Raw genomic sequence first — 26,684 nt, 5'->3', positions numbered from 1 at the left:
GTATTTGAAGATGGCTCTCATATGATCTCTCTGTGTGTCTATTTTTATCTTATTTTTATTATTTGAAACCCCAACTGGTTCCCGGAGACACATGTCCTTCCAGACCTAGACTACTATGCTGTGGAGCAGCCTCCTGCGGGACCAGCGCCCAGCCTCGCCTCCTCCTTTCCACCCCATGGAGGAATTTACTTTCACTTTATGTCGTTCAAAGCCGCCGCCCCATCCTGCTCTCCAGGCTGCCACGCCGCTGCAAGCTACAGGCAGCCCTCAGCTCTCCAAGGCAGGAAGGTCCCCACGAACAAGACAGCAACCCGCAGCGGCAGCGGCAGCGGAAACAGAGCTGGAAAGTCGGGTTTTAAACTGGGAGTACCAGCAAATAGTGTGCATTGAATCGGTACTGCGGCTTTTTAATTGCTAGACTCTAAATGGGAAATATACCAATCTTCAGCTCACTCAGTGGAAACAGAGCTGGAAAGTCGGGTTTTAAAAGCAATATAAAAATAAATGCGGGTTTTTTTCAGGACTTCTCCAGCAAAGCGCACCGAGCATCAGGAATTGGGCCTGGGCAATGAGACGTGGGGAGGGAGTCCTGTCAGATTTAATTATCGCCCCATTGCTAGCCCTTTCTCAAAGAGTCAGCATTATGACGCGGGTGGGGCGGCGGGCACGAAACGCTCTTTGGACATAAGAGCGTCAGAAGAGGCTGCACAGGCATTTTGCCTCAAGAACATAAGAGGAGCCCAAGCGGGGGGGGGGGGGCATCCAGCCCCGCATCCTGTTCTCACAGTGGCCACCCAGATACCCCCATGGGAAACATGCAAGCAGGATCTGAGCACGTCTGAAAGCATTGCTGCCATTGATAGCCTTATCATCCTGCATGAATTCGTCCAATCCTCTTTTAAAGCCTTCCAGGTTGGTTACCATCACTGGCTCCTGAGGAACCACAAGAATACTGTCATCATTATCCGACTTTCCCAATGATAACGGCCTTAGGGGGCCTCCACTCAAATGGAACACTGAATTAATAGTAATAAGGATATTGTGGCTTGCAACTAAGCTTGACAGCATACACAGAAAAAGCACTCAGCTCCTTTACATTTTACATGGTCCCACTTCCAAGAGTCCTTGCAGGGTAAGGTCCCTGCCCTCCTTCTAGAGACCCACACGGGACACATGGAAACCCAGCAGAAGGAGAAGGGGGGGATTACTAGGGGACGGGGTGGGTAGAGGGGAAAGAGGCTAAAGATATAAAGGAAGCAGATCTAGAACATCTCAAAAAGTCTCTTTTAAACCACCTGGCACTGTTGTTTGGGTGGACGCTGTGTGTGGAGGCGCGCTCTTTTCAAAAACGCACGTCCTGGCCAGGGAAGGTTTTGCATTCTAGGCAAGAAATGCATGTATACCTATATGTTTTGCTTCCCCGCCCCCTCAGAGGTAGAAAAGCAACGGGGGTTAAGAGGGGGAACGAGGAAGAAAATGGCTGGTAGGAGTCAAGTCACCAGTCCTTCCACCCACTCCCGCCCATGTCAAGTCTCACGTCCCCACATCTTGTTTGGGCTGAAGCAGAAGCCCTCCTGGCCGCGGTTAACTCAGAGGCAGCAGCATCCAGGACATAGGCTGGATATCAGGATCCCTCCCCCACCCACTTGGCAGAAGGCACTTTCCCGTCAGCACCTACCTTCTGTGTTGCAAAGACTCACCCCCTCCCACCCGCCCAAGACTATGCCAACTGGAGTCACCTTCGAGTTTCATGCCCACCACAAGGCACTTCTGGAACCGGCAATAGGGACACCTCTTGCGTTGTGTCTTGTCGATCTTGCAATTCTGGCTCTCCGTACACGTGTAGTGCTTGTTATTCTGCACTGTTCTCTTGAAGAAGCCCTGAGGAGAAGGAGAAGAAGAAGAAGAAGAAGAAGAAGAGGAGGAGGAGGAGGAGGAGGAGGAGGAGAGTTTGGATTTGATATCCCGCTTTATCACAATCTCCTTTTCCCATCCTCCCCCACAACAAACACTCTGTGAGGTGAGTGGGGCTGAGAGACTTCAGAGAAGTGTGACTAGTCCGACTTCCGGTCGGCGCCAGCGTTCAATGGCGGTCTCCCGCTGAGCTCCGCTCAGGGAGACTGCTCCACGAGTTTGGGTCTGACCTCTACGGCGAAGCAGGGACCCCTAAAATCACAGGCGCGGAAGTCTGTGAACACGGAGGCTCGGTGGGTACCTTAAGCGCCCCCCTTACTGCAAAGGAGCCTTTTTAAAGGCTCCGGAGCGGCATCGGGTGTGAGTGCGGTGCTGAGAGTCGCTACCCAGCCCGTGGAGTGAAGCCGCGTCGCCATGGACGGAGAGCGCCGATTCCTTCCTGATATTTGGAACTCAATTTGATTACCCGTGAGTAGGATTGAACAACAACTTTAAAATAACCTTTGAAATTCGGCTGAAAACGGGGAAGGTAAAAAGTAAGGAAGTCTGCCTTCTCCAGACTGCATGAGAGCTAAAGCAACGAAATACAAAGCTGCAATTTGACAGGAAACAATTTTAAAACTGATTAACTCGGACACTGAATTTGAACCTCCCCCTTAGCAAGCAGAAGCCGGGGGGGAAGATTTAATTTGCATTACCTGCATGAAAGAAGTAAAGAAGTGGAATTTTCTGCCGTTTTAAATCCTTGGGAAGGACTGCCTGGAAAGTAAGTCACCGGGACTGAGAACTGCCATTAGAGATTTGTTATAAAGTTGGTGCTTTGCCTATTTACTATAAAGTGGGGACTTTATTTGTTATAAGTTTGGGACTTTGCAGAAGTTACTAATTGACAGCTCTACTATTGGAAACATATTGGAAAATTTGTTGCTACTTTTGAAGGGAATCCTTGTTTCTTTGTATTTTGGACTTTGGACTGCTCCCTCTACAGGGTTGTAGGGAAATAGTTACAAATTAGATTGTAAAGAGCAAGCCAGTGGAGTTTTCCATCTAAAAGCAATTCCCGTGGGAAAGACCTTGGGACATGAGTGGCCCAGCAGAAGAGATAACAACAAGAGCTAAAAGTAAAGCTGCACAAAAGAAAAGGGGCTCTATATCAGGTTCAACTCCAGCAGGCGCAGTTGGACAGGAAAAAGTGACAACTATACCTATGGAGCCAGTGACACAGGCATTAGTCAAAATAAATGAGGCCTTGGAAGCTCTGACTAAGCAGAGCACAGAAAATTCCAAACAGTTGACAGAACTGTCAACAAAATTAGATTTAAATACCAAAAGTGTCACGTCCAATACAGAGACAATAAATAAATTAATTGAAGAAAATGTTACAATTCGAAAGATTGCTGAAGAGGCAAAAATTTCTGCAGAAACTACACAGGAAAAGTTAGTACCAGTCTGCAAAAAGCTGGATGAGCATGAGGCGGCCCTGTCTTTACTGGAATTGCAGAGAAAAGAGAGGAATCTGAGACTGAGACTGGTTCCAGAAAGTGAAAATGATAATTTGATAGACTTTCTCACAAAAGAGTTTTTGGAATTTTGGCAAGGAAATTTGAAGGAGGAGGAATTCAAGATAGTAACTGCTTGTAGATTGGGCAGGAGACAAAATAGAAAGAGTCCAAGGGATTGTCTGATAACTTTAAGATCTAAGGAGGAGAGGGATAAAATATTAAATCTACACTTTCAAAGAACTCTGGAGATTAAAGAGTCCTATGTGCAGATATATAAAGATATCCCTAAATATATTTTGGAGGTGAGAGCTCATTACAAGGACTTGGTCACTCTGTTGAGAAAGAATAATATATTATTTAGATGGGAGTTTCCACAAGGCTTGTCTTTTAACTACAAAGGAAAGAAAATTAAAATAAAAACAGTGCAAGACAAAGAACAATTTTTGGGAAGGAACGAGGAAGACTTCTTGAAGGAAGTGGTGGAACCTACAAATGCAAAGGAAGTAACAGATATTTTAAATTTAACATTTGGGCTCAAAACACCGACAGAGGAAGAACAACTGCTTGGGGCAGTTGGGGGAACAATTAAGTAAATAACAAGATGGCTCTGCAATTTCTAAGTTGGAATTGTAATGGACTGAATCTTCCCAGAAAAAGGCGTGAGGTTTTTCATATTTTAAAAAGAGAACAATTGGATTTGATTTGTTTGCAAGAAACCCACGTGACCAGAGTACACCGAAAATTACTTATTAATAAAAGATTAGGACAGGAATTTATTTCATCAGATAAAGTGAAGAAAAGAGGAGTGGTGATCTATGCAAAGGAAAAGTTGGCCCCTAAGTTAATTTTTAAAGATGAACAAGGAAGATATTTGGCAATTGAAATACAAGTCCAAGGAGAAAAATTATTGATAATAGGAATTTATGCTCCAAATGAAGGGAAGTCAGAATTTTTCAAGAAATTGCATGAGACATTAATGGACTATCTGGATTACAATGTAATTATGATGGGAGATATGAATGGAGTGGTCTCTACAAACATGGATAAAGCACAAAGACAGGTGGTTTCCAAGGATGGGAGACTACCAAAGACTTTTTTTGAAATGACAGACAATATGGACCTGTTTGACATTTGGAGAACAAGGAACCCTCTTGAGAGGGAGGGAACTTTCTTCTCTGAAGCAAAAATGACCTGGACTAGAATTGACCAAATTTGGGTAACTAGTGGGATGGCACCAAAGATAAAAAAAAGGGGAAATCTGCCCAAAGACTTGCTCCGACCATAATGCTGAAAAGATGGAGATGAACTTAACAACAGCTGGCTCCTTCAGATGGAGGATGAATGACTCCCTATTTAGAGATGAAGAGGTGTACAAAAAGGCCCAGAAAGCGGTGAAGGATTACTTTGAGATAAATCTGAGAACAGAGGTGGAGAAAAGAGTAATTTGGGACGCAAGTAAAGCCGTTATGCGAGGATTTTTAATACAGCAGAATGCTATAAAAAGGAAGAGACAGAATGAGAAGAAGGACAAGATTCTGGAAAGGATAAAAGAAGGAGAGAAAAAACTGAGATCAAAGCCAAAGTCACATGAAATTTTGAGAGAAATTAAGTTTTATCAGAGGCAATATATGGAACTGATGAATCAGGAGATAGAATGGAAAATAAAACAAATGAGACAAAGGACATTTGAATCGGCAGATAAATGTGGGAAACTTCTGGCATGGCAATTGAAGAAGAGACAAAAACTGAATATGGTTACAAGCCTAGAAGTTGAAGGAAGGAATATTTATAAACCAAATGAGATTAGAAACTGTTTTCAGAGTTATTTCAGGAGACTTTACGCACAAGGGCCGGTGAATGAAAAAGAGATAGAAGAATTTCTTAAAAAATATGGATTACAAAAAATTTCTGAACAAAGTAAAGTGATTTTGAACCAGAAGATAACTGAGCAAGAAATAGAGGGAGCCATTCAAAATATGCAATTGGGAAAATCTCCAGGACCAGATGGATTGACTTCCAGATACTACAAAGTGTTGGGATACTGCCAGGGAGATAGAGTCCATCTGAAGCTGCCAAGCTCGGTGCCGGACGATCCATCGACCTCCCGTAGTCTCGCGGTATCAGCTATTTAGCGACACTAAGCCTCTGGCTTAGTGCACACTCTTAACAGCAGAATTCACACAGCAAGAAGTTGCACAGCATGAGAGCAGAACATGCATATTTACAGTTTATTTGGCGTTGGTCATAACAAAAGAAAACATGACCGTCTGCTCCGACTGCTCAGGCAAAACAGACAGAAAACGAAAGGAACATATAGCATAAACATCCTGTGAGACAGGAACTTACGCAGGCTGTTATACAAAACATCCTGCTCCCTTTTAAGGTGGAACGGAAATATCCTAACATCCTCCCCCTTTCCGTGTAACCTGTAGTACCTGTGGTTCAACCCAATTGCAACCTTTGTACGTAAACCTTAAGTTGTTCTCTGTTAACAACCTTAGACAACAGATCAGCAGGAATTTCATTTCCTGGCATGTAGGACACCTGAATGAGTCCTTTCTGAATACACTCTCTTGCACGATGTAGCTTAATCTGCAAGTACTTGGTCCTTTGCTTGCCACTCTCCGAGTTCAGCAAAGCCAAACAGGATCTATTGTCTTGATACACTTGTATAGGACATTTCACAGAAACCCCAATGTCCTTAAACAGTTGCATCAACCATTCACAATCCATGAGTGAAAATGACAGAGCATTGAGTTCTGCTTCACAGGAACTTAGGCTAACTGTCGTCTGCTTTTTGCACAACCAGTCAAACAGGCAGTGGTTGTACATGTAGCATACTCCAGAAGTGCTTGTACCATCCGTGGTGTCACTTCCAAAACTTGCATCTGCAAAGATTTCAAGACCTCCAGTCTTCTGACTGGTGAACCTCAGCCTGTAGTGCATAGTCCCTTTCAAATACCGGGCTATGCGCTTCAGAGCTTTCCAATCCTGAACAGTAGGATTGTTAGCATGTCTGCTAAGCAGGTTAGTGCTTACAGCAATGTCAGGTCTTGAACATCTAGCAATGAAATCCAACTTGCCTAGAATGCATCTGTACAGCGTTGTGTCAGAAAACGCTTCAGCAGTACTGTCTACCTGGTAACCTGTCACCATCGGTGTGTCTGCTGGGTTTGCATCAACCAAATTCAACCTGGTTAATACATCAGCAATTTTCTGTGTTTGGTGTACCAGAAAATTACCTGCTTGGTCCCTCTCCACCTGCAGAGAAAGATAGTTGGATACCTCACCAAGATCCTTCATGTCAAAGTGCTCCTTCAGCTGAGCTAGGGTGCTTTGGTAGAAAGCCTGATTCTTCCAAAACATCAGAAGATCATCAACAAAACATAAACAATACAGTTTGTTTTGCCCCTCCTCCTTGACAAACACACACGGATCAGCTTTGCCCGGTGAAAACCTAGAGAAAGCAACGTTTCAGTGAGTTTTGTGTTCCAACACCTGGCACTCTGCTTGAGACCATATAAGGATTTCCGCAGTTTACAGACCATTCCCTTCTGTATCTGCATCCCGTCAGGTGGAAGCATGTATAGCTCCTCCCCCAAAATCCCGTACAAAAAAGCTGTATTTATGTCATGATGGGAAACATGCAGTTTCTCCTCCGCAGCGATCTTGAGCATCAGCCGAATGCTCTCATATTTGACCGTGGGTGAGTAGGTCTCGTGGTAATCCTGCCCTGGTACCTGTGAAAAACCTCTGGCAACCAACCTGGCTTTGTGTCTGACAACCTTGCCATTCTGGTCTGTCTTGGCCTTGAAGACCCATTTGCTGCCAACCAGTCTCATTCCTGGGACTACCGGTACCAGCTCCCAAGTTTGGTTCCTGTTCAAGGAATCAACTTCAGCCTTCATGGCATTAAGCCAAGGCTCAGCATCTTTAGAGGTTAACTCCTGGACCTCTTTGAAGCTTGAAGGTTCCCACACCTTCTCTGAGCTACTAAGAACAGCAGTTGCCGTCTTAGCAAACTCATCAGCAAATCTCTTTGGAGGTTTGCCTTTGGTCGCCCTTTCAGACCTGCGAACCAGACGCAAGTCTTCTGGACTCATCTCCTCCTTCTTAGGAGAAAAGTGACCAATGGTGAACAGTGGTTCTTCCAGTTCATTGTCAGACGCATCAGATGGTCTGACTGAGGCCTTTGCGCTCTTGTAGTCTGCTGTGTCATCACTGTCACTGACAGCAGCAGCAGCGCCGCCCACTGAACTGGAATCCGAACTCTGATCATCATCATCATCATCATCATCATCCTCAGTTTCCTCAGCTTTCTCAGCATGATCTGCTTTCTTCACATCACCTTCATCCTCCTCTGGGTAACTCTGGAAAATTCCCACATTTTCCCCCCACTTAGGATTGTACTCAACACTCCTTGTGAACTTTATGGATTTTGAGTTAGTCATCCATACTCTGTATGCACCTTTATCGTACCCCATGAACAAACCATGTGCCCCACGCTTCCCAAGCTTGTTGCTTTGCGGGGTGTGTACCCACATGTCAGAACCAAAGATTCTCAAGTGCTTGGTGTTAGGTTTCTTACCAAACATTTTCTCATAGGGAGTGCAGCCAATAGGTGATGACAGTCTGCGATTAAAAGTGTAAACCAAATTCGAGAGAGCCTCCCCCCAAAACTTCTCAGGGAGGTTGGCATCATGCAACAAGGTTTTTATTCCTTGCAGCAACGTTTGATTTGCTCTCTCCGCAAGCCCATTCATCCATGGCGATCTAGGCGTTGACAAGTCATGCTGGATTCCCTTCTCAGTCAGGAAAGCTTCAAACTGCTGAGAAGTGAACTCCCCGCCCCGATCAGTAAACAGACAGCCAATACGTTTACCATGAGCATTCTCCAACCAAGCACAGAATGCCTTGAACCTAGGAAATGCTTGCGATTTCTGCTCGAGCACAAACACATGAATGTACCTGGAAAAAGAATCAATTAGAACCATGAAGTACCTTGCTCCTCCCAAAGAGGGCGCTAGAGGACCTACCAGGTCTGCGTGAACTAGCTGGTAGGGTTTGGAAGCCTGCCTGCTAGACTCCTTGCCTTTTGGAGCAACCTTCACCTTGTTCTCTGCACAAGATACACATTTCATGTGAAATTTACAAGGTTTGATGTCCAAACCTTCAACCAACCCAGGCATCTTGGCTAGCGCTTGCCAAGAGAGGTGACAAAATCTTCGATGTGCATCATGAATGCATCCTGCATGAAGAACCTTGTTAGTTTTTGCAACACAACAAGTATCAGCATTAGACACAGCAACATCATCATAAGTTAGACAGAACAAACCATCCAACAACTTTGCATGCAAAAAGTCCTCTTTGCCTTTTCTGATGACACAGACATTCCTCTTGAATGTAATTTCCAAAACCACGCCGATTTAGCTGTGGGACACTAAGCAAATTGTCCACAGCTCCTGGAACAAAAAGAACATTACTAATTGTAGTATGCAAACTTTCAAGTTTCACAGTCCCAACTCCTGTAGCTTGCAAAGTCCTTCCATCAGCCAGCTGGACCTCTCCATCTTGAGGTGTGAAGGAGACAAACAGATGGCGGTCTTTGGTGAGATGGCGCGTGGCCGCAGAGTCAACAATAAACCTGGCCTTCCCCTTCGAAGCAGATTTGCTGGCAAACAAAACCTTGTTTTCCACCAGCGTGGGCTTTTGCAGCTTGCCTTTAGCCTTTGGTGAAGCTGTGCCAGCATACATAGCCTTGTTTTCACTGGCGAGGGCTTTTGAAACTTGCCCCCCTGCTCCTGGCCATCAGACGTGCCTTTAGCCTTTGGTGAAGCTGTGCCAGCAAACAAAGCCTTGTTTTCCACTGGCGTGGGCCTTTCACCCCCCTTCTGCTTCGGGCCATCTGCAGGCATCCGTCTCTGTTTACGTCTGGCCTTCCGGCCTCTGCAAAGTTGACCTTGGCTCCCATGGGAAACAGAGCTCTCAGCTGCCGACTCCTTGGCTCCCCCTGGAGGCTGGAATGCTGCCTGGGATGACATCACAGTCAGCTCCCCCTGCAGCTTGCAACCGGTGCCCTCGGCATCCTTGCATTCACTCGCATTCTGGGAAACAGCCAGGACCTCCGATGCATTCAAACACTGGGCTGGGATTATTGGCTGGTGGGCCTTTTTTAAAGCATCCCACATATCACGTGCCGTGAGATTTCCAGCAAGCGTCTTTATTTCCTCCAGAGAGACGGATAAAACTATAATATCCACGGCCTTCAAATTCTGGCCCTGCCATTTCTCTGTCCGAGGAACTGGAGTGGCTTCTGATATAGTATGCCAGACTCCAAACTGACGCAGCAAACTCTCACACCATTTTGCCCAGGTCTCATAATTGTCCCGATTTAATTTTGGACACTCAGCAGCTTCAGAGGCTTGGAAAAACTCCATTCCACCTCTTAACATCAGCCGTGAGTCTTCTTCACTTCAGAGACTCCTTATCTTGGCACCCATAAATCACGAAGCCTGCTTGGCTCGGCTCCCAGGCCAATTAGGCCAGCCGGACATCAAAGACGCTGCCGCGGCAACAGAAAAGCCTCTTCTTTCGCTTTTCCAACATACCTTTCAGCAGTCTGTCGCAGTCTTACTCTCCTGCAAGTGCCGTGAATCTGGGCCCGAAACCTGTTGTTGGGATACTGCCAGGGAGATAGAGTCCATCTGAAGCTGCCAAGCTCGGTGCCGGACGATCCATCGACCTCCCGTAGTCTCGCAGTATCAGCTATTTAGCGACACTAAGCCTCTGGCTTAGTGCACACTCTTAACAGCAGAATTCACACAGCAAGAAGTTGCACAGCATGAGAGCAGAACATGCATATTTACAGTTTATTTGGCGTTGGTCATAACAAAAGAAAACATGACCGTCTGCTCCGACTGCTCAGGCAAAACAGACAGAAAACGAAAGGAACATATAGCATAAACATCCTGTGAGACAGGAACTTACGCAGGCTGTTATACAAAACATCCTGCTCCCTTTTAAGGTGGAACGGAAATATCCTAACAGGATACAACCGTTGGCTGGTACAACCGTTGAAGGAAGTCTGTAATGAAATTTTAGAGGGGAAGAAGGCACCCGAATCGTGGAAAGAAGCGTATATTACACTTATACCAAAATCGGAGACTGAGAAGAACCAGATTAAGAACTACCACCCTATATCATTACTTAATGTGGATTACAAAATTTTTGCAGACATTTTGGCAAAAAGATTGAAGAGAGTTTTGGTGGGAGAGATTCATAAAGACCAGGCTGGCTTTCTTCCAGGAAGACATTTATCTGACAATGTGAGAAATATAATAGATATTATGGAATTATTAGAAGCTAATATTAATACTAAGGCAGTATTAATATTTGTGGATGCCGAGAAAGCCTTTGACAATATCTCTTGGAGTTTTATGAAAAAGAATCTTGAAGGGATGGGGGTAGGCCAAGGCTTTGAGAATGGTATAGGTGCAATTTATTTTGAACAAAAAGCAAAATTAATTGTAAATAATGTGGTCACTGAAGAATTTGCTATTGAAAAAGGGACACGACAGGGGTGCCCAATATCCCCATTACTTTTTATATCTGTCTTGGAGGTTTTATTAAACATGATCAGAGGGGACCAGCTGGTTAAAGGGATTCAGGTCGGAGCTAAACAATATAAACTGAGAGCGTTTGCAGATGACCTAGTATTAACTTTACAAGAGCCAGACACTAGTACGAAAAGAGTTTTAGAGCTAATACAAGTATTTGGTCAAGTAGCAGGTTTTAAGCTGAATAAACAGAAAACGAAAGTACTGGAGAAAAATCTAACAGATGCTGAAAGAGAGAGGTTCCACAGTGAAACCGGATTAATGGTAGCAAAGAAAGTGAAATACCTGGGGATTAATTTGACATCTAAGAATGTGAATTTATTTAAAGACAATTATGAGAAATGTTGGACAGAAGTTAAGAAAGATCTAGAAATATGGTCAAATTTGAGACTTTCCTTGTTAGGCCGAATTGCTGTTATCAAGATGAATGTTTTGCCGAGAATGCTGTTTTTGTTTCAAACATTGCAGATAGTGGATAAAATGGACTGTTTCAAGAGGTGGCAGAAAGAGATATCTAGATTTGTCTGGCAGGGCAAAAAGCCCAGAATAAAATTTAAGATATTAACTGATGTAAAAGAAAGAGGGGGATTTGCCCTGCCAGACTTAAAACTGTATTATGAATCAGCGGCTTTTTGCTGGCTGAAAAACTGTCTGCTTCTTGAAAACACAGACATTTTGGATCTGGAAGGGTTCAATAACAGGTTTGGTTGGCATGCATATATATGGTATGACAAGGTTAAAATTCACCAAGGTTTCAAAAACCATATTGTTAGGAAAGCACTATATAATGTTTGGATTCGGTATAAAGATTTGTTGGAAAACAAAACCCCTAGGTGGTTGTCACCAATGGAAGCTAAGGAAGTGAAAAAACTTAATATGGAATCTAAATGGCCAAAATACTGGGAAATTATAGAACAAGAGGAGGGAAAAGTGAAACTACAGAGTTATGAGAAATTGAAGTCTAAAGTAAGAGACTGGCTTCATTATTACCAGATAAATGAAGTATTCAAACAGGACAGGAAAATTGGCTTTCAGGTGGAGAGATCAAAATTAGAAACAGAATTGTTAGAACCCAATACTAAGAATGTGTCAAGAATGTATAACTTGCTGTTGAAATGGAATACACAGGATGAGACGGTTAAATCAGCTATGATTAAATGGGCACAAGATATTGGTCATGACATTATGTTTGCTGACTGGGAACAGTTATGGACCACCGGTATAAAGTTTACGGCATGTAATGCCTTAAGAGAGAATATTATGAAAATGATATATAGGTGGTACATGACCCCAGTCAAGCTTGCAAAAATTTATCATTTGTCCAATAATAAATGCTGGAAATGTAATGAAACTGAAGGTACTTTTTACCATCTTTGGTGGACGTGCCCAAGGATTAAGGTCTTCTGGGAAATGATCTATAATGAAATTAAGAAGGCCCTTAAGTGTACCTTTCACAAGAAACCAGAGGCCTTTCTCCTGGGCATGGTAGGCCAAATGGTGTCAAGGAAGGATAGGACGTTTTTCATGTATGCTACAACAGCAGCAAGAGTTCTTTTAGCAAAGTATTGGAAGACACAAGAACTACCCACGCTGGAAGAGTGGCAGACGAAGGTGATAGACTATATGGGACTGGCTGAGATGACTGGCAGAATCCGCGACCAAGGAAAAGAGACGGTGGAAGAAGATTGGAAGAAATTTAAAGTTTATCTTAAGAACTGTTGTAAAATTAATGAGTGCTAAAATGTCATGGGTAATGTAAAACAGAATTGCAGTGATAAATGAGTGGGTGAGAGAAAAAGGATTTAAGAAAGTGAATCATAAGTAATTGAAATCAGGGGTTGCTGAAAAATTTAAAATAGGGATGCAGAAAAGGGAGGTATGGGGAAGTAGTTGAAATAAAGTTTAAGAAAAAGAGGTTATGAAATTATACGTGTTTATATGTTTGTTTGTCTATGTATTGTCAGTTGTAATGTGTTTTAATTTATGTTGGAAAATCATTAAAAAATTTACAAAAAAAAAAAAAGAGAAGTGTGACTAGTCCAAGGTCACCCAGCAGCTGCATGTGGAGGAGTGGGGAAGCGAACCGGGTTCACCAGATTATGAGTCCACCGTTCTTAACATCTTAACACCACATCTTAATAAAATGTGCGGGGGAAGTGTGAGAAGTTCAAGGAGTTTGGAAGTGCGAAGAATTCCCCAGAAACAGGGATCACAGGTGGGTCCCACACTCCTTGCCTTGAAGACCCCACCCTGCCCAAAGCAGCTGTCACTTGGGAGGAGAATTCAAAAATGCTCTCTGAGGACTTCCGGTCAGCGCCAGCACTTAATGGCGGATTTCTCCCTGAGCTCCGGGAGAGATCTGCTTCGTGGGTTCGGGTCCAGCAGCCACGGCGGAGCGGGGACCCTCAAAAATCACAGGCGCGTAGCCTGTGAACTGGAGACTCGGCGGGCACCTTTGCGCCCCCCCGACGTTGTGAAATAGCCTTTTTAAAGGCTACGGAACAGCGGAGGGTGTGTGGGGCGGTGCCGAGAGTCGCTTTTACCCAGCCTGCGAAGTGAAGCCGCGTCGCCATTAGCGGAGAGCGCTGATTTCTTCCGGTGAATTTGGATTAAAAAGAGCAACTTTCCGTGAGTAGGATTGAACTTCAAAATATAAATTGGACGTTAAATTTAAGGAAATTGGGCACCGAGACGGACAAGCACTAAAAAGGAAGTCTGCTTTCCGTTCTGTAGCAAGATCAAAGCGAAAGGCATTCAAGCTGTAACTTTTTGAAAGGAGAGTTGTGGGAACTAAGAAATCCACCACCAAGCTAAGAACTCCCTCCCCGAAGGCAGGAGGGGGGGGAAGAAGACTTTAGAGTGTTTTCCTGCCTGTTTAAAAGAAATTGAACTGTTTACCGCTGCACTTAAACCTGGGGATCGGACTGCCGGAGAAAAGGAACCGGCTAAGGACTGTCGCTACAAGAAGGTAAAAAAGTAACTGTAATATTGACTTTGGCTACTCTCAACTTGAAATACTTTACTTCACAGTAAAGTTATATGCAGGACACTATTGATTTGGATCTTTTAAAAAGAAAAAAGAATAATTGAAAGGGACTAGGAGGGCTTTTGTTTGGGACCAACTTGAAGGCAAAGAATTGGCTTTACGCCCTCTAGAGGACTTGCGAATAGTTTCAGCAACAAGTGGAGCTTAAAACTTGAGAACTTTTGTCCGACAGCTTAAGAGTGTGGGAATGACCTTGAGTGAAAGATTTTGTTATGGCAGATGGTAAAGAGAAAGAGGACTCACAAGAAACAACCTTGAGATCTGGCAGACAATACAAAGTCGATCTTTCTATGCAAAGAAGGGCTTCTGTATCAGGAGCCTCTGGAACTGCAGCTGTCTCAAAGGCAAAAGTGAAAATAATGTCTTCAGAAGAAGCATTTGCTAAGGTATTGGGGAAAATAAATGACTCTTTGGAGGAACTAAAAAAGCAAGGCGCAGAAACTAGAGTACAAGTTGCTGAAACAAATAAGAAAATTGAAGAAATCTCTGGGAAAATTGATTTAAATACAAAAAGTATAACTGACCTTGGGAACAAAGTGAACTCTAATGCAGAAGCAATTGGGAAATTATTGGAGGATTCATCTACAACACGAAAGATAGCTGAGGAAGCTAAAGAAATTGCAACTGCTGCCGAGGAAAAGTTCCCACCGGTGTACAGGAAACTAGATGAGTACGAGCTGGCACTCTCTATGCAAGATATGCAACGCAAGGAGAGGAACCTAAGGATCAGACTTGTGCCGGAAAAGGAAGGAGACAACTTGGTGGATTACTTGACAAAAGAATTCTCTGACTTTTGGAAGCAGGAGCTGGATAAGGAAGAATTTAAGATAGAGAGTGCATTTAGACTGGGTATAAGGCAGAGGAAGAACAGACCCAGAGATTGCTTAATAACTTTAAGATCAAAGGAGGAGAGAGATAAAATACTGAACCTGCATTACCAAACAACCCTTCAAATTGAAGATTTTCATATTGAGATTTTTAAAGATATTCCCAAAAGTATTTTGGATGCAAGAGGATTCTACAAGGACTTGGTGACGCTGCTGAAAAGAAACTACATACCATTCAGGTGGGAGTTTCCTCAAGGCTTGTCTTTTAAATATAAGGGGAAGAAAAGAAGAATAAAGACAGTGAGTGATAAAGACAAGTTTTTAGGAGAACACGAAGAAGACCTACAGAAAGAGACGTTTCCAGGACAAGGGCATCCTTCAAGCAAGGGATCATTAGACACGGATACGGAATCACCGACAAAATAGGAACAACAACTGGGAGCTGTAGGAGGAAAGAGTAAATAGCCCCATCATGGCTCTGCAACTTTTAACCTGGAATTGTAACGGTTTAAATATTCCCAGAAAAAGAAAAAATATATTTCATGCTTTAAAGAAAGACCAATTGGACTTGATTTGTCTACAAGAGACCCATGTGACAAGAGCACATAGGAAACTATTAATAAATAAAAGATTGGGACAAGAATTTATATCTTCAGACAGAGTAAAAAAGAGAGGAGTGGTGATCTACGCAAAGGAAAATTTGCAACCGAAACAAATTTTTAAAGATGACCAAGGAAGATATTTGGCAATTGAAATTCAATCTCAAGGAGAAAAGTTTTTGATAGTGGGAATCTATGCACCAAATGAAGGGAAAGCTGAATTCTTTAAGAAGTTGCATGAAACTTTGATGGACTACATGGATTACAATTTAATTATGATGGGAGACATGAATGGAGTAGTTTCAACAAATATGGACAAAGCACAAAGACAGGTAGTTACAAAAGACGGAAGACTACCAAAAACTTTCTTTGAAATGACTGACAATATGGACTTGATTGACATTTGGAGAACAAAACACCCATTAGAAAGAGAGGGAACCTTCTTTTCTGAAGCCAAAATGACATGGACACGGATTGACCAAATTTGGGTGGCTAGCAGTATGGCGCCGAACATAAAGAAAGTGGAAATCTGCCCAAAAACCTTCTCCGACCACAACGCAGTAAAGATGGTGATGAAGCAAACAACAACTGGTTCCTTCAGATGGAGAATGAATGACACCTTATTTAGAGGAGAGGAGATTTGTAAGAAGGCCCAAAAAACTTTGAAAGATTATTTTGAAATTAACTTAAGGACTAAAGTAGAAAAAAGAATAGTATGGGACGCAAGTAAAGCCGTGATGAGAGGGTTTTTGATACAACAAAATACACTAAAGAAAAGAAAGCAAAATGAGAGGAAAGAGAAAATCTTGGAAAAGATAAAAGAAGGGGAAAGGAAACTAAGATTGAAGCCAAAATCGCAAGAGATTTTAAGAGAAATTAAATTATATCAAACACAATATATGGAACTGATGAATCAAGAAATAGAATGGAAAATTAAACAAATGAGACAAAAGACTTTTGAATCTGCAGATAAATGTGGCAAGTTATTGGCTTGGCAAATAAAGAAGAGACAAAAACTCAACACGGTAACAAACATAGAAGTGGAAGGAAAGAACATATGTAACCCAGCGGAAATTAGGAACTGCTTTCAGAGCTATTTTAGACAACTGTACACACAAGGGCCGCAGAAAGAAACGGACATACAACAATTCCTCGAGAAAAATGGGCTGAAAAAGATTTCGCAGGAAAGTAAGACAATTTTGAACCAGGAGATATCAGCACAAGAAATAGAAGATGCCATTCGAAGCATGACGTTGGGCAAATCTCCTGGACCGGATGGACTGACTTCCAAATATTACAAAGTTTTGAAGGAAGGGTTGATACAACCTTTGAAGGAAGTCTGTAACGAGATTATGGAGGGGAGAAGGGCACCCGACACGTGGAGGGAGGCTTATATCACACTTATACCAAAGACAGAGACTGAAAAGACCCAACTTAAGAACTACCGACCCATCTCGCTACTAAATGTGGATTACAAAATCTTTGCTGATATTTTAGCAAAGAGATTGAAAAGAGTTTTGATGGAGGAGATTCATGGGGACCAAGCGGGCTTTCTCCCGAAAAGGCATTTGTCGGATAACGTAAGGAATATAATTGACATTTTGGAGAAGTTGGAAGTGAATATAAACACTAAGGCTGTTTTGATATTTGTGGATGCCGAGAAAGCCTTTGACAATATATCTTGGAGTTTTATGTTGAAGAACCTCCGGGGGATGGGGGTAGGCCAAGGGTTTGAAAATGGTATAGGTGCAATATACTCTGAACAGAAAGCAAAATTAATTGTAAATAATGTGGTTACAGAAGAGTTCAAGATTGAAAAAGGGACACGTCAGGGGTGCCCTATCTCCCCACTACTTTTTATATCGGTCTTGGAGGTTTTGCTTAATATGATTAGGAGGGACCAGTTGGTCAAGGGGATTCAGGTCGGAGCTAAACAATATAAACTGAGAGCATTTGCAGATGACCTAGTACTTACATTACAAGAGCCAGAAGCTAGCACGAAAAGAGTTTTGGAAACAATCCAAGAGTTTGGTCAAATGGCAGGATTTAAATTGAACAAGTTAAAGACTAAGGTATTGGAGAAAAATTTAACACAGGTTGAAAAAGAAAGGTTTCAGAATGAGACAGGGTTGACTGCGGTTAAAAAAGTGAAATATTTGGGTATAAATATGACAGCTAAGAATGTGAACCTATTTAAAGATAATTATGAAAAAACTTGGACAGAAGTGAAAAAAGATTTGGAGATTTGGTCAAATTTGAAGCTTTCCTTGTTAGGTCGAATTGCAGTTATAAAAATGAATGTATTGCCAAGAATGTTGTTTTTGTTCCAAGCATTACAAATAATGGAAAAAATGGACTGTTTCAAGAAGTGGCAAAAAGATATATCTAAATTTGTCTGGCAGGGCAAGAAGCCCAGAATTAAATTTAAGATATTAACGGATTCAAAGGAAAGAGGGGGGTTTGCCCTGCCAGACTTTAAACTGTACTATGAAGCGGCAGCTTTCTGCTGGCTAAAAGATTGGCTGCTTCTTGAAAATACAGACATTTTGGATTTGGAAGGTTTTAACAATATTTTTGGGTGGCATGCATATTTGTGGTATGACAAGGTTAAAGCGCATAAAAGTTTTAAAAACCATATTGTCAGAAAAGCACTATTAAATGTCTGGACCAGATATAAAGATTTGCTGGAAAACAAAACTCCAAGGTGGCTGTCGCCAATGGAAGCTAAGGCAGTTAAAAAGTTAAATATGGAGTCGAAGTGGCCAAGATACTGGGAAATTTTGGAAAAGGAAGGGGACAAACTGAGATTGCAGAGTTTTGAGAAACTAAAAGGGAAGGTGAGAGATTGGTTGCACTATCACCAAATAAATGAAGCGTTTAAATTGGACAGTAAAATTGGCTTCCAGGTGGAAAAATCAAAATTGGAGACTGAATTGTTAGAATCCAGTACTAAGAATTTGTCAAAAATGTACAATTTACTGCTGAAATGGAATACACAAGATGAAACGGTTAAATCAACTATGATTAAATGGGCTCAGGACATTGGTCATAATATTTTGTTTGCGGATTGGGAAAAGTTGTGGACCACCGGGATGAAATTTACGGCATGTAATGCCTTAAGAGAAAATATTATGAAAATGATCTATAGGTGGTACATAACCCCAGTCAAGCTTGCAAAGATTTACCATTTGCCTGATAATAAATGTTGGAAATGTAAAGAAACTGAAGGCACATTTTTTCACCTTTGGTGGACGTGCCCGAAGATTAAGGCATTCTGGGAAATGATCTATAATGAACTTAAAAAGGTATTTAAATATACCTTCCCTAAGAAACCAGAGGCCTTTCTCTTGGGTATTGTCGGCCAAGGGGTGTTAAGGACAGATATAATTTTCTTTATGTATGCTACAACAGCAGCTAGAATACTCATTGCAAAGTACTGGAAGACACAAGATCTACCCACACTGGAAGAATGGCAGATGAAGGTGATTGACTACATGGGCTTGGCAGAAATGACGAGCAGAATCCGAAACCAGGGAAGAGAAGCAGCGGAAGAGGAATGGAAAAAGTTCAAGGATTATCTAAAGAAATATTATAAAATTAATGATAGTTAGAATGATGTTGGACTGGAAAGTAAATGGTTACTATTAGTAATGGTTAAGACAAGGAGAATAAGGAAGATTAGCTTAAATTTAAATTAAAATAAGGGAAGATTTGCTGAGTAAGTGATTAGAACCTGGAATACAGAAAAGGGAGGCATGAGGAAGTCGGGGAAGAAAGGTTTAAGAAATTAAGATATGAAATGGTACTCGTTTTTTTTTCTTTTTTTTGTTTTGTTTTTGTTTTTGTTTGTTTATGTATTTGTTGTATTTATGTTATGTTTGTGTGGTTATAAAAACTGCTTAATAAAAAATATTTAAAAAAACAAAAAAACAAAAATGCTCTCTGAGTATGCCCAGTGGAACTGTTTACGGGATCACCTCTCCTGGTATGCCCCGCAGAGGTCCTTAAGGTCCATGAATAATCATAGTTTAGAGGTCCTGGGTGTGGGATGTGAAACACAAGAGCAGTCAAGTACAACATTCCTAGAGTGAACATGTTTACACATGGGGAGGGATGTTTGTCCAGCCAGCAGGTAAACTTCCTGTTTCCTTCTGGGCTGGGACAGACTTCCTCTGCATATGACTAGAGGTGGGTGTGGCCTCACCTGTGCAGGTAATGACAAAAGCACAGGGCAGGGCAGCCATCTCTCTCTCTTTCACCACATGCATCGAAGACACAACATCTACTAAGCCAAAGATGCCCTCTTGGCTTCCCAAGAGAGGACAAAGGGACTGTCTTCTTAAGAGATAGATTCCAAGTGTATGTTACTTCATTAAGCTAAGTCTGCCTTCTGGGATCTGAATGTGAACAGAATGTGAGTAAACTCTTTTTATACTTTTGTAAAAGACTGTGTCGTCTCTTCTATTTTATGAGGGAATAAGGCGAAATTACCAGAACAGTTATTATAGAGGCTTTAGCGAGCCTGAGCAAACGCTGCCGTTGCAAACTTAAAATAAAGGGGAATGTGTTACTCTGCTGAAATTGGGGAACTTGTTAACACAAGTTGGATAAGGATATAATCAGACAATATATCCTCTCCTGCATCCCTGAACATTCCCACACTGGGCCCTAAGGAAGTCAGATTATCCTCCACCAGGGCCAGGGCCTTCTCAGTGATGGCTCCGACCTGGTGGAATGTTCTGTCCCATGAGACCAGGGCCCTGCAGGATTTAATTCCTTCCGCAGGGCCTGTAAAACAGAGCTATTCCACCTGGCTCTCAATTTGAACTTAGCCTAATCTTTTATTCCCCTTTCTTCACTCCCCCTCCCCTTTTTATGAAGATTACCTGCTCTGGGATCCCACAGCTCATTCTCCCCTGGTCTCCTCGCTGGCCCAAATAGGACTAACTCAGCCAGCTAGCCCTGGTGATCATCTAATGTTTGTTGGATGGATTCCCCCCCCCCCCAATTGATTTTTGAATTCTGAGTTTATTGTTATTCACGTTTTATACTTTATTTTAAGCTGTTTTTTGTTGCCTCAATTAAGTGCTTTAAATTTGTTGTTAGCCGCCCTGAGCCCGGTTTTCTGAACTGGGAAGGGTGGGGTATAAATAAAAATTTATTATTATTATTATAGCTCTCGCTTTAGTACAGTAAATATGCCAGACCTTCCAGAGCAGAGCCTATGATTCTGAGGAACTCACGGTGAACCCGACACAGATGAAGCTCGGGTGCAGGAGGGAGAAGACTGTACCACCTGAGGCCCTTCTTCGTTTGCCCCCTCCACTGGAGACCTGGAGAGCTGCAGTAGGAGAACGGGCCTTTTCAGTGGTGGCTCCCCGCTTGCTGAACGCTCTCCCCAGGGAGGCTCGGCTGTCGCCTCCAATACATATCTGCGGCGCCTGGCGAAAATGTTTTACTTCAGCCAGGCATTCAGCCAATTAACATTCTGTGTCCTTTTAAATGTGTTTAGATAGCTAGCTCTGCTCCTTGTCTCAAAACCCAGTTCCCTCTGGCGCTCTTTGGGACACAAGGGGGGCAACTGGGAAAGCAGCAGGGTGGAATCGGGAGACCTGAATATGTGTGAGAGTGTATCCCACTACACATGTACCAAAGCATTATGATCATCAACTCTGCTCTGGGAAGGGTGACTGTAACCATTTTTGCATCCTTTATCACGGGTATCTGAAGGACTGTTCAAGGAACAGCAACACTGCAAAGGGGAGACCAACCTGGCCCCATCCGTGGGCCAGTCAGGAAGCAACTGCTCCAACACTTGCTTTCCTCTGCCTTCCTCCTTGTTTATTTCTTTTGTGCCATGTCTCTCTGGTGGTGAGTCTGTGGGCATAGACTGTTTTTGTCTTTACAGCTGATAGACACTTTGGGGCCCTTTGTAAGATGATAGTGATACTATTAGTAATCATAAATCCATTTAATTTCCCTCTGATTTCACAGTTAACATTCTCTCTGTCTTTCAATCATTTTATTTGTGTGCTGCCTTTCCAAAGTTAAAACCATATTCAAGGCAGCTTACAACATGTAAAAAAACCCACACAATTACAAACATTCCAAAGTAGTCATAAATAATAAACAACAACAACAACAATCTCTAAACAATACCACAACCCAAGAGTCATGTCCCCATATGCATCTGATGAAGAAGCTTATACCATGTTAATTTTTTTGGTCTTAGCAGTTCAGGAAAATGGAAATCTGCTTCATACCTAGGCAGAACTTTGGTTCACCTGACTCAACACTGCCTGTATGGACTGGCAGCAGAGCTCACGGGCAGGGGTCATTCCCAGCGCTACTTAGAAAAGCTGGAGATCGAACATGTGGCTTTTAAAATAAAATAATAGTTTCCACGTTTGGATGTTTGCTTATTATAAAGTACCTGTTGTAAATTATCACAGTTTGGAACTACATGCAGAAGACCACACATCGCACCAGGAGTGAAATCATATCATATCATATCATATCCACATGAGGCAGCTTGGAAATGGAAGAGGGAGACGTTTGAGCAAAGCAGGGATGGAGCAACGGTGAGAGGAGGAGGGAAATGTGGCACAACCGGGGAGAGTTTCAGGGCTGAGCAGGGACAATAACCGGAGCACCCTGGACCCAAGCACTTGATAGCAAAGGGTACAACTCCCATCACCCCTAACCAGTCCGGTGGCCATGCTGACTGGGGCAGAGGAGAATTGGGAAGCCAGGGACCCCTTTGGGGACCACAGCTCCAATATAATTAGCATCTAATCAAGCTGTCCCATTCTGGCCCCCACCATCGCCACCTCCCTGACTCCTATCAAGGAGGGGCGACAAGCACCCAAAACTCTGAGGTCCAGCTCCGAGGGCCTTCTGGCAGTTCCCTCACTGCGAGAAGTGAAGCTACAGGGAACCAGGCAGAGGGCCTTCTCGGTAGTGGCGCCTGCCCTGTGGAACACCCCCCCATCAGGAGATCAGTAATTATATAACATTTAGGAAACATCTGAAGGCAACCCTGTATAGGGAAGCTCTGTAAGGTGTAATGTTTTACTGTGTTTTACTATTTTTTATATATATATATACTGAAAGCCACCCACAGAGTGGCTGGGGCAACCCAATTAAATGGGCGGAGTAAAAATATTTTTTTCTTATTATTATTCCAATTCCATCACATCACATCACCATCACCACCTCCACATAAGGAGAAGAACCACATTATATTGTGATTATTTTAAATAAAGCACATTTCCGCAAGTCATTTTGTCTTGTGAACTTCTGCACGCCGCCGATGACGTCACAACCTCAGGCAATTAAATAAAAAGATCTTCGACTCAGAACAGGGGGGGCGGCTCAGCTCCAGGGATGAATCCCTAGAAGAGGTGGCCTCACCCTGGGGAAAGGGAGCCTCAAGAGCGCGCCTCTTCTCAGAATGCAAGATGGGCACGGTTCTTCAGTTGGCTCCACTGCCCAGACCCCCTCGCTTCAGCCCCGGCACCTGTCTGCAGATACCCCATGCCCTGTCATATTCTGCCTCCTGGAATCTAACCTTCAGCCAGGATGTTAAACTGCAAGAACCACGGGGGGGGGGGGGGAGCAGAGCCGGCTTACCACACAATTGTTAATTCTGAATTTCAGATTGTTGTAAGCCGCCCTGGGACCTACTGGTGAAGAGTGAGCAATACATTTAATAATTCTAATTATAATTCTGAAGTGTAAGTGAAGGAATACACTTTTTCCAGCGAGAGACTGAGACAGGGTGGCAGATCTTTCTTAAGACTAGAGTTTCTCACAGGGCCTAACTGGCAACCCACCCACCCCCGCAAGGCGCTTAGGGCATTATCAGACCCCAGGGAAAGCGCATCTCCCTTTCGCTGGTGGTGAGGGTGGGGGCGGCCGGGCCTTCAAGCTGGAGCTGCTGATCCCCCCCCCCCACACACACACACATGATGGGGGGCACCTCCGGAAGTTTGAAGAGACTCCATGGACCTTGCCCTTCCTTTGTGGGAGCCTCACGACAAATGTGACAGACATACCCCGAGACACATCCTGGTAAACTGAGGCTTCCGTCTTTGGGCCTCTCCCTCCCCCACCTTCCTTGATCCTACCATTAAGGTGGGAATCTCAAAAGCACCGTCTCAAAACAAGCAAGCAAGCAAGCAAAAACACCTTTAGAGACAGCAAGGGAGGACGGGGAAACTGGAAAGAAACTAAACCGAACTGAACGAAGAAAAACAGAATAATGTCTTCCCAAATAAATAAATCCACAAAGCAGAAAAATGACCAAGAACAGACATTTTTATTTTATTTTTTTTATTATTATTATTAATAATAATAATAATACCCCGCCCATCTGGCTGAGTTTCCCCAGCCACTCTGGGCAGCTCCCAATGGAGTGTTAAAAACAATACAGCATTAAATATTAAAAACTTCCCTAAACAGGGCTGCCTTCAGATGTCTTTTAAAAATAAGATAGCTGCTTATTTCCTTGACATCTAATGGGAGGGCGTTCCACAGGGCGGGCGCCACTACCGAGAAGGCCCTCTGCCTGGTTCCCTGTAACCTCACTTTAAAGGGATGCCCTTGCTGGGTGCCATCATTTGGTGGGGGGGGGTGGAGGGCAATATTCGCCTCATCCCCCCCCCATTTCTCCCTAACCCTTCTCGCACCCACCGCTTGCAAAGCGGCCCTTCCCAGCAGGGGCCCCCGCCGAGCACCGTCCTCTGGCGGCCTCCGGAGACCCTGTTTGGCGCAAACCCGTTCCTGGAGAGAAGGACGGAGCGGGCCAGCCGGGTCTGGTCCTGAGCACCACTAGGCCTTTTGCACAGAAGGGCCGAGTGCAGCGCTCCGGGGCTCCATTTGGTTCACCCCCTCGACTCCAGGGAAAGAGGCGCGCAGGGTCCTCGGGCGTCTTTCGCGCAGCCATATATTTTCCCGCGCCTAAAAATATACAAGGCACTTTCTTGGAAAATAATTGCCATCACATCCACACCCCGACGTGCACATGCTGCTCACCGGAAAGCGTCCCCAGATCCCCAACCGCCAAACGCTCCCCTAGGTTCAGTTTTTTAATAATATTAACTGCTAAGACTTGCGGTTCCCCAAAAGACGAATCTCCTTCATTGAATCACCTTTTGAGAACTCCAGACCGGGATGCATTTTCCCGGACACATTTCCTGATCGAGTCGCCCGCAAACCAGTCGATTTCGTTTATTCCGGAAGCATTTTATTCATTCTCAGATAAGATTTCCAAAGAATTCCTACCGCGCATTTTTCGAAAAGAGTTTTAGGGACGAAAAGGCCGCGCAGGGGAAGCATTTGCCCCCCGGCCCCCACCCCCTCCCCGGAGCAGACTTAGGGAACGTATCGCTCCTGAATGGGAGTGACATCAAATCGGCGTTACATGCGATTTTGGGCGCCGGATCACGGACTCCTTAAAACTCGCGATCCGTAAAATCGGGGTTCGAAGAGAAGTGATAAACATTCGCAGTCCTCCTGTGGCCTCTAAAATATCACAAATGATCGAAAACAAAACCCCCAAAGGAACTGAGGCCGTATTGTGGGTTCTACAGGGCGAGCGTTGTGGGGCTGCGCTACAGAGATGGGCCCGAGAAAATTAAGATGAGTGACGGCTTCTACAGGTCGAAATATGTACCGGGATTTTCAACAGAATATGGGAAAGGTTCTGGGGTTAATGAAATACTGTTCTGAAGCGCTGGGTAATCCAGAGTTCGATGTGGATGGCTTGGTGCTTAAGAAAAATATATTTAACAATAATTTTGGAGCTATTTTAATCAATATAATGATTTGCATTTATGTTGCTAATATTAGTAGCATGGCTTAATTTTAATGATTATTTTTAATAATACTGAAGCAGTTATCACTATTTCATATAACCATGAAGTAGTGATAGCGATAATAATTCAAATTTTGTTTGCATCCTAACTATTTCATTTTCAATCCTGTACTCACCGTTTTGCCCTGCAAATATTTGTAAACCCCATCCCTAGCCGAGAGATGAACCTCTTTTAAATACGCACGTCCAGCGTCATGTATTAAAATACGCCACCATAATTTTCTGCACTGACGGTTTTGCTCTGGGGTGTTTTAGGGCGCTGCAGTTAAGAAGCCCAGGGCGATAGCCAATTTTCAATGCGGCATTTATTATGATAATCCCATCCGGGGGTCATTATTCAGTCGGCGGGTGGAGCGGAGTTCATTGGGGAAGGGGGAGCCTGCATTTTTTTAAAAGAAGGGCATCCGACCCCACAAGCCCACGCTGCTGCCCTGAAACATTTTTGGGGGTTCAAATTTGGGGATCCCTGATCTCAAACCTCTTCCCTCTCTCCTTCCTAAGAAGAAGACCACTAAGCCCCTTTCTCGACTGCGGAAGGCAGTCCCGAGCGGGTCGCTGTCCCTCGACGGCCGGCCCTTACCTTGCAACTCTCGCAGGTGAGCAGTCCGTAATGGTAACCGGATACCTTGTCCTCGCAGACTGGGCAAAGCTCGTCCAGATCATCGTCGTAGGAGCAATCCATCATCTCCTTTGAAAGTAGGAGAGCCGGGCAGCGTCTGAGCCTTAATCGGCGGTGATGGTGGCGGCGGGTCCGGGACCTAAGGGCGGACTGGCAGCGGCACCGACCGACCGACCGATGGGCAGGGGAGGGCAGCCGCCTTTATAACTGGGCGGGGAGGCTGCCCTAGCCCAGTCTCTTCCACCGCCTCTTGAGGTGGGGGGGGATGGGGGTGGGCGGGGGTAAGAAGCGCCCAGCCGAGGAAGGAGGGCGCTGGGGAGTGGAGAGTTAGGGCTCCATTATACCCATGGGGTGGGGCGTCGGGAGTCAGAACCCCCACCCACCCGATGGGGGCAGTGCTCCCCCCCACCGCGGCCTTTTGAGCAGATCTCCGCTTGCCCCACCTCCTGGCGCAGCCCGACGACGAAACGTCCCATCCTCATCAGCCCAGCTGGAGACTGGCTTCCATGCACTTGAGGCCCCGACGGGCCGCACTGGCTACTCAGGAGCAACAGTGGAGGCGAAAGGGCTACATTGGCTCCCAGTACCTTTCCAAGCACAATTCAAAGTGCTGGTGCTGACCCTTAAAGCCCTAAACGGCCTCCGTCCAGGATATCTGAAGGAGTGTCTCAACCCCCATCGTTC

General features: G+C 44.1%; 1 protein-coding gene across 1 annotated transcript in view; it reads right to left on the bottom strand.

The window, feature by feature from the left end:
• The window catches only part of LOC310753720 (steroidogenic factor 1-like), an 89,239-nt gene extending 63,061 nt beyond the window's left edge, over window positions 1-26,178 (bottom strand). Inside the window, exons 1-2 of the mRNA XM_083595069.1 lie at window positions 25,962-26,178; window positions 1,740-1,881 (exon numbers count right to left, since the gene is read on the bottom strand). Coding sequence (XP_083451195.1) covers window positions 1,740-1,881; window positions 25,962-26,066 — 247 coding nt within the window. The 5' untranslated portion in view covers window positions 26,067-26,178. The remainder of the gene's footprint in view (window positions 1-1,739; window positions 1,882-25,961) is intronic.
• Between the last annotated feature and the right edge of the window lie 506 nt (window positions 26,179-26,684).

The sequence above is a fragment of the Podarcis filfolensis genome, assembly GCF_964270895.1.
Source record: "Podarcis filfolensis genome assembly, chromosome: W".
Classification (NCBI taxonomy): domain Eukaryota; kingdom Metazoa; phylum Chordata; class Lepidosauria; order Squamata; family Lacertidae; genus Podarcis; species Podarcis filfolensis.
Note: the sequence above shows the minus strand (reverse complement) of the source record. Positions and strands in the feature narration are given on the sequence as shown.